The following is a 15,150-nucleotide window of genomic DNA, read 5'->3' on the forward strand; positions in this document are numbered from 1 at the left end:
CAGGCCACCGTCTCTTCCTCCTTAAATGAAAGGCAAGAAGCCCCCAAAAACATCTTTATTATACCGCATTACTTTCCAATGGCTAATGTTTGTCAGGCAGGCTGATTATGGCTGACGCTGAAGTTAAACCCATGCATCAGTGCATCCATACCTCTGGATTCCAAGGTCACAGACCACATGTTGCCAATCTGTTTGCACAGTCTAAATAGCGCAAAGAAGTTTACCTTCTGCATCTTTTGGGGGATTAAAAAATATATTACTCTATACTGGGCATCTAAACCAGTGTTACTCAACCCTGCTCAACCAAAGAGCCAAATTGTTGAACAATACCTTTGCAAGAACCACAATCTAAGTGGTGAAAAGTGGCAAAAATGACTTAAAAAAGGAATAAAAATAGGTTAAAGGTGGAAAAAATGGTCCAAAAGTGGCAAAATAGTGGCAAAAAAATGAGAGAAAAGTGACTAAAATGGGCAGAAAGCACTCAAGAGTGACAAAACAGGGCAAAAAATAGGAAACAAGTGGTATTTAATGGCAAAGGCAGCTTAAATGGGCCAAAAATGGTGAAAAGAGGCAAAAATGGAAAAAAATCGCTACAAGAAGTTGCAAGAATGGGCAAAAAAAGCAAACAAGTGGTATTTAATCGCAAAAGGTAGCTTAGATGGGCGAATTAGTGGTGAAAAAAAAATGGAGAAAAGGTGCAAAAATGGGGGAAAAGTGTCAAAAAGACGTTACACAAATGGGCAAAAAAGAAGGGAAAAGTGGGTATTCAGTGGCAAAGGTAGCTTAATTAGGTGAAAAATGGCAAAAATGGTGAAAAAAGGCTAAAATGGGATAAATGGGACAATTTAAGTTTGGCCATTAAAGGCTTCTGTATAAGTCTGGGAAAGAAACGGATTATTGTGATCAATTTCTGAGGTCAAAGTTTCTCTCTTTTGTGAGGTTTTCTGGGGAAATAATATTTCAAATCAAGACATAAAAGAGCCAAAATCATTACAAAAGAGCCACATGTTGAGTATCACTGGTCTAGGCCATCAGAGCTCCTCAGAAGCTCTGAAGATTACCTCCAGGTAAATGTCTATGGTAAACAAAGGCTGTTAGGAAATAACAAAGAAGTAAACATCGAAGTGTCCACACAGAAGTTTACTGTCCTTCTCGCTCTGCGTCAGAACAGCTGAGTCGTCTCTGACGTCCTTGACCTAACTGGACATCTTCCCACCACTCGCTGCTGCAGGACAGATGTAATCCCTGAATCCCAGCCTCCTCCTCCTACGCTCAATGATTTCATTAACTGCAGGATCTATCATTATATTTTCTATCAAAGGACATCTACAGGACAGGATGTGTAATTCAGACATTTACCAGTCAGACCAGCGCCTGGGTTTCTATCAAAAAGATTTAATTTAACAACAAAATGAGGAGCCCATCAGCCGGGAAAAACAGAAACAACATCATTTAGTTCGTTTATTTGAGGAGAAAATGTCAAACTCTATTACCCAGCAGGCATGAGACTGAAAGCAGCACGGATTAGGAGTTTATCCCTCGTCTGTGGGTCACAGCGAAGCTCTGATTGTCCTGCAGCTTGGAGATAAAACCATGAAAAGATTTTATCGATCTGCAGAGTTACAGATCATACGAGTGCCTGGAAACTGAGCGACAGCGTCATCTGATGAGAAATGGTTCTGATTCACCACAAACAGAGCGCTGGCATCTGCAGCAATCTGCACCAATATCAACCCAGAATATTAACCTCACGACAATGAAGCAACGATTACACCTTCAAAATAAAACTCAGACAAATGTCCTGTCTGCTACATTTAACACAGGCCGCTCAGAGAAACCAAATAGAAGACTGAGTAGGCGTTCACCCTAAACAGAGTTATTAAGAATCATTTAAATCAAACAGATTATAAATCAAATGAGATGTAGAATTAACATCTTAGTTAAAGGATTCTTTATATAACAAAAACTTTCAAAAATAAAGAAAAGAGCAACAGCAATGCAAAGTTGGATAAAAAGCACAGCAAGAGTTCTGATAGTACAAAAGGAAACCCCCCAAATCATTAAGAAATAAGAAAATAACTGCAGGGAGACATAACAATGTTAATAATTCCCTTAAATTATGCAGTTCATCTCTTCTGCTGCAGAGCAGATTTATTAAAAGTGCACCAGTTATTCTCAGCGTTGCATTAAAGGTATAAATAAGTTGATATTCATACCAAGATAGGCTATGATTCATGATTTATCCAGGAAAAAGGCAAATCAGTGTAAAATTAAACATTTAACACCCACATATAGCTGTTAAGGAATCATCCTCGTTTCATAAGAAAACTCTCAGCTGAGGGTTCCCATGATCCTGGTCTGGATTCAGAGAGGTCATGTGGTATTATCTGCTGCCTATAAAAACAACAGGCAGCTGGGACTGAAGCATCTAAAGGTAAATATGTGAAATCACTGTTAATGTGCATGCACTCCTCGGTGCTACAAACACACGTCTGCAGCCCGTTTTTACCGTCCTATTTTTGGTCGTTCTCTCTGCACGGTGAGACCGAGGTGTCAGTTGTCTCCTGGTGGAGGCAAACATCCAGCAGAGTCTGAATCTGCTCCATCACACTGAGACAGGAGCTAAAGGGAGCCCATTATGTGTAATGGGAGGGATCCACAGAGCAGCTTTCTGCTCTGCAGCATCACAGGGAGATGGGGGAGGGAGGGAGGGAGACGTGCAGACTGAGAGGAAGCAAAAGGATGGAGTGAGAGAAGGGAGGAGAAACTTGACCTACTTCTCTCTGCCTTATTTATATGCTGAGGATAACTTCATGAACCAACCAGCGCACTGCAAACCAGCCTAGCAACAACAGCCAGCCCAGTCCCAGAATCATACTGGTTACCAGTTCAAACACTCACTGGGAGTGTTAGGCCTCTCACAGTAACGTTATGCATCATCTTGCATAAGAATTCAAACTCTTGAACTCTTGTGTCGTGTTTGTTTGTTTTGTTTTTTTATTAGAGATCAGATTCAGTGCTTGAGTACGCACATTCATCAGTTCAAATAAAAGATCGGCCAATATTGCAAAAATATAATTTGATTTCTCCAATAATAAAACATGAAGTTGTACAGGCGCTATTTACTTCTTCCCTGGATGACACAGTAAGAGAAACAGTAGGAGGTATGCTGTGATCTGCCATGTAGACCAGTGGTTCTCAGCCTTGAAGTCGGGACCCCCTTGGGGGTCACAAGACACTAAGAGGGGGTCTCCAGATTCCCTGAAAAACTAAGAATTTTTTTTTTTAATTCCACTGTTGCCACTTGACAAAAATTTTGCCAAATTTTAACCAGTTTTCATCATTTTTCCCCCACAAATTTTAATACATTTTTGTCATTTTAAACCCTTCCCACCATTTTTTTCTGCCTGTTTTTGCCACTTTTAAATCAATTCTTTCCACATAAGCCAAATGTTCCCTCTGTTGACCCATAATTGGAACTATTAACCCAAATTTACCACTTTTATGCCCAATTTTTCCCCATTTTAACCATATTTCACCATCTGACATCCCCCTTTTTTGCCAGTTTGACCAATATCTTCCATTTTTTTCTGTCTCAGTTAGCATTATTTTGCCAGTTTATTTTGATATTTCTTCTCATTTCACCACATTTCCACCCATTTTTGCCAATTTAAAGCCTTTCCAGCTACTTTTAATTCCTTTTAACCATGAAATATGCCCATTTTTGCCTTTTTTTTTTGGTTATTTTTGCCATTCCTGCATAATTATTGCCACTTCTAACCCATTTCTGCTGCTTTTAAGATCCAATTTCACCACCTTTTCCACCATTTTGTCATTTTTAACCCATTTTTTTAAATTTTTAACCTGTTTTAATTCATTTTTTGTCAATAAAATAGATTTACATTTTTAAGAAGGCTATATACTACAAAAATGGTTTAAAAAGAGACTTGTTTCATTGATAAGAGTGGTTATTTTTTCAGATTAAATATAAAATAAGGATATCACAGCTTGACTTTACAGTGGACCATGGTTTTTGATGACCTCCAAGGTCCCCCAGTTTGGCTGGGCCCCAGAAAGCTCCCTCCTTTATGGACGGCTGTGTCTGCACATGACTATTCTTGAATGTTCATGGCTGTTCAACCACCTTCAGGTACAGTGGGGGTCCCCGGTCTCTGGCACCTTTATTTTGGGGGCCACGGGCTGAAAAAGGTTGAGAACCACTGATTTAGACCACCACCGAAGGAGAAAAAGACAAAGTAACAACAATTCAAGAGAAAGTCCTCGAGTTACAACACAACAGATAAGTTACTACATAGCCATCATCCTGATGATGGATAATTAAAGGAATATGAAGCAGCACAAAGCTGAAGACAGAGCGCTGATGATCTGAAAACTAGTGAATCACCAACGAATCAGTGGAACATCCACCGATGGTGGCCTTCTGAACCCTCGTCTGCAAAACTGAGAAACACACCAATGACAGAAGCCGATGTTTGTCATTGTGAAATAAGAGGTGCATGAGGGATAATGCTTAAATATGACAAAGCAATGATGGACCACAGTCTGAAAGGTTTTGCTGCACTCTCTCAGCACGCAGTGACTCTAATGTGGTTGAAATTAGCCAAAAAAAGTGGAGCACCTTAAACCAGGGGAGGGGTGTCAAACTCTATCACAGCAGGGGCCGGATTCTGAATTTAGGCCTGACCTGAGGGCCAAACAGGGTCAACAGTCAACCACAAAAATGTTGATCTCATTTTTACCAGTGATAAATTATGGGCAAAAAAACACCCTTTTGAGATTAAAAAAGTCAAAATGATAAGTTCAAGAGCTCCAGCTCTGAGAAAAAAAAAGTGTGTTCAAAAGGTCAAAATACATTATTAAAAGTCAAAAAATATATGAGATAGAAAGTCAAAATCATGAGCTTAAAAGGCCAAAATATCAGTTCAAATTCTACATTTTGAGTCTAAAAGGTAAAAATATGAGATTAAAAGTCAAATTAGGAATTGGAAGGTCAAAACATGAGATGACATTTGAAATATTTAGTTAAAAAGGTCAAAATATGATTTCAAATTTAACATTTTGAATCCAAAAAGGTTGAAATATGTGATAAAAGTCAAAAATATGAATTGAAAAGGTTAAGATATGAAATAAAAAGTTTAGGTTTAAGTTGTAATTCTGAGATGAAAAATTGAAAGTATGAATGAAAACACAAATAATTTTTTCCCCACATTCCTGACTTTTTATCTGATCATTTTTACCCTTTGCTTTTTTCATTTTTACGACTTGACAAGAATATTTTAAATCATCAGGGTTAAATTTACATTTTTATTGTGGAGGGAATCTACAGACCTCATACCGGTGGGCCAGTTATACTAAAAATAAGACATGATCATGCTGGCCGGGTATAACGTACCACGGGCCAGATTTGGCCCCCGGGCCGAGTTTGACATCCCTGCCTTAAACAGACTCCTGTTGTCTACTTGAGCCAGCAGCCTGTGCAGATGTGGCCAGGAATGACGCCATAAAGACGTCTCCAACTGGTGAAATAGTACGTTTGAACATGTGGCAAAACCTCTGGAACAAAAACCCACACTCGCCACATATGACTATGATCTGCCTGCAACTTTAACTGCAAAGCAGTTAGTTTGAAAACTCCATCTCACTTCTGTCTCCATTTGAACAGCTCATGAGAGAAACAGGTGCACCAGATTCATCCGCTGCTGATGTGATCTCCTCAGTAAGAGCCCTGAATTGCTTTTTACTCACAGAGGTAGACTTTGAACACAGTTTAAAAGGGTTTGATCCACTTTTCTGCACCACTACCTTATCAGCTCCAGGTACAAGGACTGCTATTTTGATGAGGAGGTTAAACAAAGCAGCTTTACGAAGAATTGATCAGCATACACGCCACCGCTGCGTCTCACATCCTGGATGAGAAGAGAAACACGCTGAGCTGCAACACAACAGAGATGATATACTCTGTAGAGACAAATATGCATCTACCAAAGAATTAGACTATAGGATAGCGATGGGTGATATGTCAATCTTTATATCACTCTACTAAATTTAATGCTGCAGAGTATAACGGCCGGAAAGGTTAAAGCAGCAGCAGCAGAAGAGAAGAGGAGGCAGAGGAGGTGATGCACATCATCACTTTGCAAGCCATCTCTGCATGCATTCATGAATTAAACAAACACTATAATCTCCTCACTGCAATTACACACAGGTATTTAGCAGCAGCAGAGTTACTTCACAGAAGATTCATTTTCCTCAGTTCAGTGTGCAGCTTGAACAAGTGCCCATGTGCAGTAATGTCAGCGGTGATGCAGACAGGTGAGGGAGGATCAGCTGTGCTCTGTTCCTTTACAACGGCCACATTAAAGATTCTAACGAGTCAGAAGAAAGAACAACTGGATTTCCTCTTCAGCTGGATGACTTCATGAGTATGAAGCAGTCCTGCCTGTTGATATTAATAAATTTATTATTTATATCATAACATGTTTCAGTATAAAGCCTTATTTTAAAATAGAAAAGGAAAGATAAAGTTAAAGTGGACATCGACTAACAGAGAGGAGCAAAGCAGGAGGCCGTCTGATCAGTGTTTCTGCATCATCATCATCATCATCATCACTTCTATCACCATTATCTCTGATGATACTAATGTACATCTGTGTCTGTGTAGTATTAACCAGCCTGTCTCCACGGAGCAGTAGCATCGTCATTATGACCACACCAAGGCATGTGTGGATGTCCAAGAAAAGTGCTGAGTCAGAAAGATGGCGGTGCACTGAATTTCTGCAGAGACATTGAAACTATGATGCCCAGGGGAGAGAATTTAAAGAACGAGCTGTTTTACTGAGGAGGGAAATGATAGCAAGGACGAGGATGGAGATAAAAAAATAGTGCTTTTAACTTTAAAACCTTCTTACTCTGCTGTAGGATTTCTGACTATCAGATGATTTAGACTGGACTGAATACTTTAGGAGGTGTAAAAACAGACAGGGACACACTTTTAACAAGCACTGGCCCTGCTCTCTACCAGCAGCCAGGTGACAAACCAAATGTCATCCACTCATGCTGCACAGTGAGCACCTGTGTCCACAGACTGCTTATTCCATACCGGTGGAGTTAGTAGCGTCCTGAGCAATCAGCCCCCTGAGCAGAAATAACACCCTCAGTGTCAGCTGTCACCACGCTTAAAGCACTCTCAGTTTAAAGCTGTTCAACTTCTGGAACAGTGCTGCGCTTGTCAATGTCATTTCTCCCTCACCTGCCAATCAAATTCAAGAAGGGGCGGGACTTCTGACAACGGTGGATGAGAAACTGATCTGGCTCGACCCTCTTCGTCTTTATTCAAGGGTAGTTTTCAGGTCTGCAGCTGCTGCCTGTGTCAGGACAGGATTCCTTTATATTATCTTCAGGTTTTCTGTTATTTTTCTTTGAAATGCAGCAAAAGGGAAAGCTGGTGAGAAGTGCTCTGAAAAAAGAGGCTGTCAGCGCTAAAACAGCCAGCAGTGGAAAGAAGACTTAAACAGGAATACAGTGTTAGACGTCGTAATAAGAGCATCTCTGTCTGCAGCTTTATGGGATGCTGTGCACTGCAACGGATCAACTCAGTTTGTCTCCACACAACACTGAAGAAATTCATACAGCTTAAACAACTGTTCAAAGGTGTTTAACTGTTGATTTAAGTCCACGATGATTCAAAGAAGCAGGCTGTGGTCAAAAATCAGACCAGAGGAGCAGCTGCAGCAAACCTGCTCCTACCCCTGCTAAAACAAGGTCAAATAAAAACTATTCCCACAGGATCGGTATCACCTGTGGACCTCTGTGTACTGAAATATGGTCAATAATTTGCCCTGCAGATTTTACTCCCCAATTTATAGACATGGCACAAGATTAAAAAAACACAGACATCCCCGCAGATAATCACAAACTTGCAGAGGTCAACAGGTAAGACTAATCCTGTGCAAAACACTTCTGTCGTGTTCTTCAAAACATAAGTTGTAGTAGTTATTTAGCTTGAGTGCTTTTATTGTGAAGGCTCATGTCAGGAAATGTGGTGTTGGTAGCAGCTTGACAAACCTCAGCAGGACAGAAATGAAACTTAAAACTACAGCTGCCGTTTCAAAGAAGTGAAGAGATTTATAAAATCTGTTTTCTGCGATCTTATATTCAGACATGAGTTCAGTTAACCATCACAGGTTTGTTTTAGGGGGGGAAAGAGGGTTGAAATACCTGAATATATATATTTGAATGCATAATCTCTTCTAGTTTTGTAATACTGTGATATAATATCACTACTGTAAAATGCAAAAATAAGGAATATCATGCAATATCATGCATGATTGGTTCCGATCAATAGGTTCATCTCTAATTTTGCAGATATAAAAGCCATTTTTTTTTATCTCAAACATCTGCAGAAAAAACAATAGAGAAGCAAAGACTGCGAAAATTAGGGCAAATAAAACGTTTTGTTCCCATCACTAAACCTCCTAAGACCCTGCATGCACATATGTGGACATCACATTTTGGCTCTTCAACAGCATAATAATTATTTCTGCTACTAGAATTTTTTAAATATTTGTACGGAATTTCCATCGAAGTTTTGGCAATTTGCTTGAAATGCCGGGATAATTTGCTGTTTAGATATTTTTGGGGAATTTTTGAAAAATTATCTTTTTGGCACTTTTAGGGGCATTTGGGAATTAATTCATAAATTCTGAGAATTGGATTGGCAATTTGGGGGGTTGGGATTGTCCTTTGAACATTTTTATGGATTTTTCAGGGAATTTGTCTGGATGTTTCAGTCATTTTCTTGGGGATTTTTCATTTTTATTCATTAAAAAAATGGGGTACTTTCTGTAGTATTCTTTAAAAGATATTTAAGAATTTTCATTTTTTTAAATTCAGGGAATTTGTTTGGATTTTGGAAAGGAACATTTTCAAGAAATTCCTGTTCAAAGACAAGGCTGATAAGGTCCTACTTATCTCAGAAAAGTTGGGGAAACTAAAAATGATTTCCAAACAAACGCTCAGGTCTCAGGAGGTTAATCTGGTCCTACTATGCCAATATTTTCTCTCCTGACTGACTAGAAAATCAGATCAGAGTTTGTCCAACAGGTGACTTCTATGCCCTGTAAAAATCTCTGATTTGGTTCAGCAGCTTGGTAACAGATGTCTGCATCAAACTGACTACAAAAACCTACACTGATAACTGACATCTATAAAGCCACACACTTTAGCTGATGGTGGATACTGATGTTAAACCCATGAATCTGTACATCCTTAAGAAAACTGGTAAATCTGAGTCTTCAGATCTTTAAAAAAACAACCAAACCACATCATACATCACTAAAACGTGGCTAGCTAAAGCTAACAGAGTAAAGGTGTGTTCGAGCAGCAGCAGCAGAAGCTCATCATCTCCTTCCTTCATGCTCAGATTAAAACACATCAGGTACTTAAAGGCTCCATTCAAACAGCTTAATGCCTCCTCCTCTTTTTCTCCTGCAGCCTTACAGAACGAGAACACTTCGGTCTCATGTTTCAGACGAGCCGCTTCAGAGAAATGATGAAAGCCTGCACGTGCACGCCGCTACCTGAGTATGAAACAACTTCTAAACACGCCATAACTAGGCCAGCATGAATTATTCATTCATACCCAGATAGCTTAGCGGAGTAGTGACTTGATTACCTGCTGTCATTTATTATTCATCCTCTGGATGTTTATGACACACCGTCCTGTTTTCTGCTCTCTCTCTGATTTATTGGAAGGCAGAGGAAGAGTGTTTTATTAGACGGACTGGAAGTGATCCTCATGACCCGCTGCTGACTGTAAGAGACATCGAATTTCTCCATGACCTAGAGGCAAACACACCAACTATAACACCATCTGATAGGCTCTACATTCAACAGTATGCAAGTCTGAATCATACTTAATATAAAAGAAGAAGAATTAGAGAATAAAACCTGGGATTACATCCACCAGCAGTGCACCTTTAGGTCCAGTTATGTTTATTTATCTCACTTTAAATAAAACCAAAAGCAGACATTTAAGCTCCAGCTGCTTTTCTTTACCCACACACAAAAGCTGGTCTAACGTTAGGGATCTGGACCCTGGATCTGAACACATTTGACCCTTAAGTCAAAGCCAGAGTGATAAGATGGGCTGACTGGTTTCTTTTTACCCGGTAGCCAAAGATTGTCTGAACTTGCTGTGACCCATAACTTCCACATACTCCATCTGCAGCATTTGCACAGGTGTCACATGTTTTCACACCTCTAGTTCATTCACTCTGGTATGAATCATGGACTGGAACGTTGCAGAATTAATCAAGCTTGGTCTTTGTTCACACGGACATTTATAAGCAGATAAAAAGAGGATGAGTGAGCAACATGCTCTGAAACATGCTCTGAAATTTATTACAGTCTAGTATTACACCCATACGGAATACAACTTTGACACTTTGACCTGAGGTAAATAATTCTGAGTCACACATAAATCTTCAATAAATAAATAATTCTAAAAAATTATATGAGGAGCAAATTTTCTGCTATGTCGAATAAAATGATCTTAATCAATGTTGTTATGTTACCGAATTACATTATTTTTACAAACAAGAAGAAAAGATGATATTTAGAGGAGATCCAAAAATAACCGGGTTATTCAAAGAGCGACAGAATCAACATGGTCCAGATGTGACCAGTGAGCGTTTGTTTATTAACTGATAATGAAACACGTCGTTTCTCCAAAAATAAATCCATAAATTACCCATCATTGCCTACCTGGGAGTGACACCTCCAAACTCAGACAGAGTCTTTGTCACACTAAAGCCATGTATACACTGTGGGATTTCAAGCCGACCATACGACAGTCGTGGCAGAATGTCATCTCATACCGTGCGACTGAATTGTTTACAATGCACGACCATCGCGCACGAGTTGTGTGCTCACACTGTGCGACTGAAATCAGGACGGACTGTGACAGAAACCCGCGGAGCTTCCTTTTTAAAAAGTCTCAGGGTCTGAGGGTGAAGTGTTTACAGTCATATTCTCTCCCTCTCCTGCTATCTCTCTCTGTCTCACACAAACACAGAATCGCCTCTGTGTCAGCTGCAGTTCTGCAGGAGGGAATATTTCCTGCTCGTTTATTTCTTTTATCATAGCGGGCGTGCATCAGAAAGCCATTCTAGCCATTGTCATGGTAATTTAGGACGTTGTTTGGCAGTTGACAAAGGAAAACAATCCCCCAAAGTTGTTTATTCTGCTCATGTTTCTGCTCTCACTATGAAGTGTCTGGAGTCATACGACCAAAATATCAAACATGCCAAAATTCATGGATGAATCAGAGGAAAATTGCACAGTGTACATCCAACTTAAGGAGCGTTCTTTAGTAGACTGATCTGAGATCATGTTTATTCTGCAAAAGTTAATTAGTAAATATAGGGATGCACGGTGTTATTGGTGAGATATCTGTATTGGCAGATATTAACATCTCTGACCATGTTTACAACCGATACGTAAGGGACAAGATGTCCAATTATCAGGGATTAATGGACGACTTGGAGGCCTGAACCGCCAACTCGCAGCAGAGGGTCCCTGATAATTGGACACCTCATCGCCCGTTAACCCTCTTATACCATGGTCACTCGCCAAAGAAAATAATTAATCAACCACTAAATTATCATTTCATACGTTCAGTGCAGTTTCTTAAGGGATTTATCAATGAAAATGCATGAAGACGAGTGAGACTAAGAGTCATCTGTGATCAGACTATAAACCTGTACGTTAACATGAACAGTCTCTGATAGAAAACTTAGTTTTAGCAGACCAGCTGTTTGTTTCCTTCTTCTGCACTACAAGGTCACAGAGGTGAAACGGAGCTGTCCACGCCCTGCAGGTGCTGATTCTGCCTAAGAGGTACGTCAATATTTATCAGATATTATCATGCCGGTTTATCTTAAATGTTTCTTTGCTCTACAAAGAAATAATGGCTTCTTTTCTTTTGTTTGTGTTATTTAAATTTTCTGACAATAGGTTATAGAAGTTAGAACAGGAGGGAAGTGAGGTTTTTTTTTGCAACACTCACCTCTCAGAGTTAAGGTGAGCCCAGGGAACAAGACGTACGTCAAAAATAGGAGATAAGACCGTGCTGTGTCACTGGTCTCAAACCTGGAGTCTGTCGTTATGTTGCATTATTTGGAACAGTGTAAAGAATTTTTGACGGGAACTAGGTGTCTAAATATCAGAAGCTGATGGACACCAGTGAAATTTCCAGAGCCAATCAGAATCGAGTATTCACCAAGCAAAAATTGAGTATAAACCAGCAGTAAAAATCAGCTGCCCAGACAGATATGTTAGTGGAGTCATGGTCTGGACAAACAGACCTGAATCAAGACTTTTTCTTTGTACGTCAGCCTTCCTTCAGTTCAAGGTGAGTTTGAACTTTTGGGTCTGAGCACAAGTATCTGTTTAACTTAGATTATTTTGTAAGAAGCAGCAGATTAGATATCAACAAAAATCCACTATTGTGCATACTTAGATCAATAAAAAATCCAGGTGAAGTTCATGTGTTTGACATGTCGCATACAGACAGCAACCTGATGAGAGGAAGATAAAACAGACACCAGTGTGACTGTGTCTGGAGCTCCTTCAGGTCTGCCAGCAGGTTTTAATGCAGGCTCCTCTGTCTACAGTAGCTGGGTTGATCCAAAAAGCTCAGCACTCTTGGGTAAGGTTAGATTGAGGTCACGTCATGTTCTCATCATAAAAGCCAGATTGCATCATTTTGATGGACAAGGTTGTAAAAATTCTGTAATACCATTTTGCAAATTGTCGTTTTTTTCCCTCTAATATTTTTAATACAATATAATGAGAGATTAATTTATGAGGAGCATTCAATTCATCATACACCCTTTAACAAACTAATATTTTATAAAAAGAGAAGTCTTGAGGACATGCTTTCACTAATCCATGGTAGGGCTGGGTAATTAATCGCAAATTAGATTAAATAAAATATGGTTAAATTGCTGAAGCAATATTTCTTTAACTTCAAATATGTCAAAATACCGGTTTAATAAATCAATTTTTGCAGCAGCAGAGATTTTATGTATATTATGCAAACATTCAAGTGTCCATTTTTTTTAACAATGGTTTTCAAAACTCCTCCTTTTTGTGTTTTATGTATGTTTTTTGATCAAAATGAGTGACTTAAGAATGATCACGCCCTTAAACAAAGCAAATGACATCACATTTGTAATACAAGCAAAAGTAGTTAGCTCTATCTAAAACTGATGAAGCCTAGCGTTACTTAGTGAAAATCATACCCCAGCTGCAATCAGCTGATAGCCAGCCTCAAATGAAAAATCGTTTGTCTGTACGTCTGTGGTCTCCCACCATTTTAAAACCGTCTCAGATTTAAAAATCGTCTAGTGTGTGGCCGGCCTTACAAACAAAAAAAAACAAAATGAACCAACTTGGCTAACAAACCTCCGTTCACATGACAGCACCCTCAGTTTAATAGCGCTGAAAGGAACCAATCAGGGCGCTCTGTTGACATTTTTTGTTGACTGAGCCATGACACACAAATTCTTGAAACACTGAAAGTCTAAGATCAGTCTGAGTGTTTTCACCTTAGGCACAACAGACACATCAGACATAGATGACATTTAAAGAACAGCACCATGAAGACAGTCCCTCTCATTTCTACAGTCTGTCCTTCCTGGTTTGTTTCTACAATGGCCATGGTTGTTCATACTGTGGCTGAGCATGATTGCTCCCTCTCCCTGGTCTATTTTCACATTAGAAACTTCGCTCTGTGGTTTGCAGATCTTACAAGAAAAAAAACAATAAAGAGAGGAAATCTGGTTGCTTTGTGTAGAAAAAGGAGTCCATCCTGCTACTATGGATGTAGGGATGTTGGACTTCTTTCTACTCCCACATCCACTGTGCAGCCTGGAGGATAGACTGGCCCCTGCTGAACAGATACATATTTTAGAGACAGAAGACATTTAGAATTTTCTTTCCAGCTCTCCTCACTGATGAGTACCCTGTCCTCAGGCACAGATGCATCATATCTCCTGTGAGTCCGCATCTCAGGAGTCTCCTCCTTCCTTCCTCCTCTGAGACGCCTTCTTTCAGCGGACTTGGGCACGATGCCGAGAACAGTACACTGATCAAATGAAACAGACTTTGGGGTCAAGTGTACTGGGATCTGGGCCCTGATCCCTAATGTTAAACCATTCTAACTTTAGCCCACAGCGTGGTGATAAAACCTGCAGTCAGAAAAGCAGCAGCATGCTCTGAAACTCCACAGACAGACCCCAAACATGACCCCTGCATGAAGACGAGCCTGTGAGCGTGTGTCAGTGATGTCTGCCGTCACTCACCCTGTTAAAGCGTTTGGCCTGGAAGAGGTGTCCGTTGACTCGGTACAGTTTCCTCCATCTTCTGGCCCCCCGGCGGTAGATCGATTCTAGGAGAGAGAGGAAACGGTTGAAGAGTAGGAGCATGATAAAAAGGGGAGGTGGAGGTGTGTTTGGAGTTAAGGGGGAGACAGACGGAGGAGATAGAGGAGGAGGAGGATTGTTGTCGTGAAGGCTGAGTCCAAGTGAGGAGAAGACGACCATGAGGTTAAAAGCACTTCTCCCTGTCCACTCCCTCTCCATCTCTGCTCCCTCCTTCCTCACACTACTCATCCTCTCCTCTCCTCTCCTCCCTCTCCTAAGACCTCGCCCTTTACTCTGCCGTGGTCTCCACTTTCCTTTGTAATGAACTTTCCCCTGATCTTTCTGGTTGTATTTCCTCCTGTGCTCACATTTTGTTTCTTTGTAATATTTTCCAGGTTTCAAATGTAAATTTCCTGTCTGTATTTTATTATTCTTTATTTTAATCTTACACTAACAACCATGATTCCAGAAAAGTTGGGTCGCTGTCAAGAGTGGCAAAAACGGACAAAACTAGGAAGCAAGTGGTATTTAACAGCAAAAGGTAGCTTAAATGGGTGAAAAATTGTGAAAAAAAAGGGCAAAATGGAATAAAGTGGCAAAAAAGAAGTGACTAAAATGGGCAAAAACTAGGAAAAAAGTGGTATTAATGACAGAGGTAAATTCAGTAGGTGAAAATGGGGAGAAAAAACTGTATAAAAGGGCG

At 40.0% G+C, this 15,150-nt stretch overlaps 1 protein-coding gene across 3 annotated transcripts in view; it reads right to left on the reverse strand.

Moving 5' to 3' along the window:
* Positions 1–15,150, reverse strand: part of prkcz (protein kinase C, zeta) — a 172,039-nt gene that overhangs the window by 72,200 nt on the left and 84,689 nt on the right. For all 3 annotated transcript variants that reach the window (XM_041799594.1, XM_041799595.1, XM_041799597.1), the window contains one exon: positions 14,388–14,473. In XM_041799594.1, the coding sequence (XP_041655528.1) occupies positions 14,388–14,473 (86 nt within the window). The remainder of the gene's footprint in view (positions 1–14,387; positions 14,474–15,150) is intronic.

This window comes from Cheilinus undulatus, linkage group 11 (assembly GCF_018320785.1).
Source record: "Cheilinus undulatus linkage group 11, ASM1832078v1, whole genome shotgun sequence".
Classification (NCBI taxonomy): domain Eukaryota; kingdom Metazoa; phylum Chordata; class Actinopteri; order Labriformes; family Labridae; genus Cheilinus; species Cheilinus undulatus.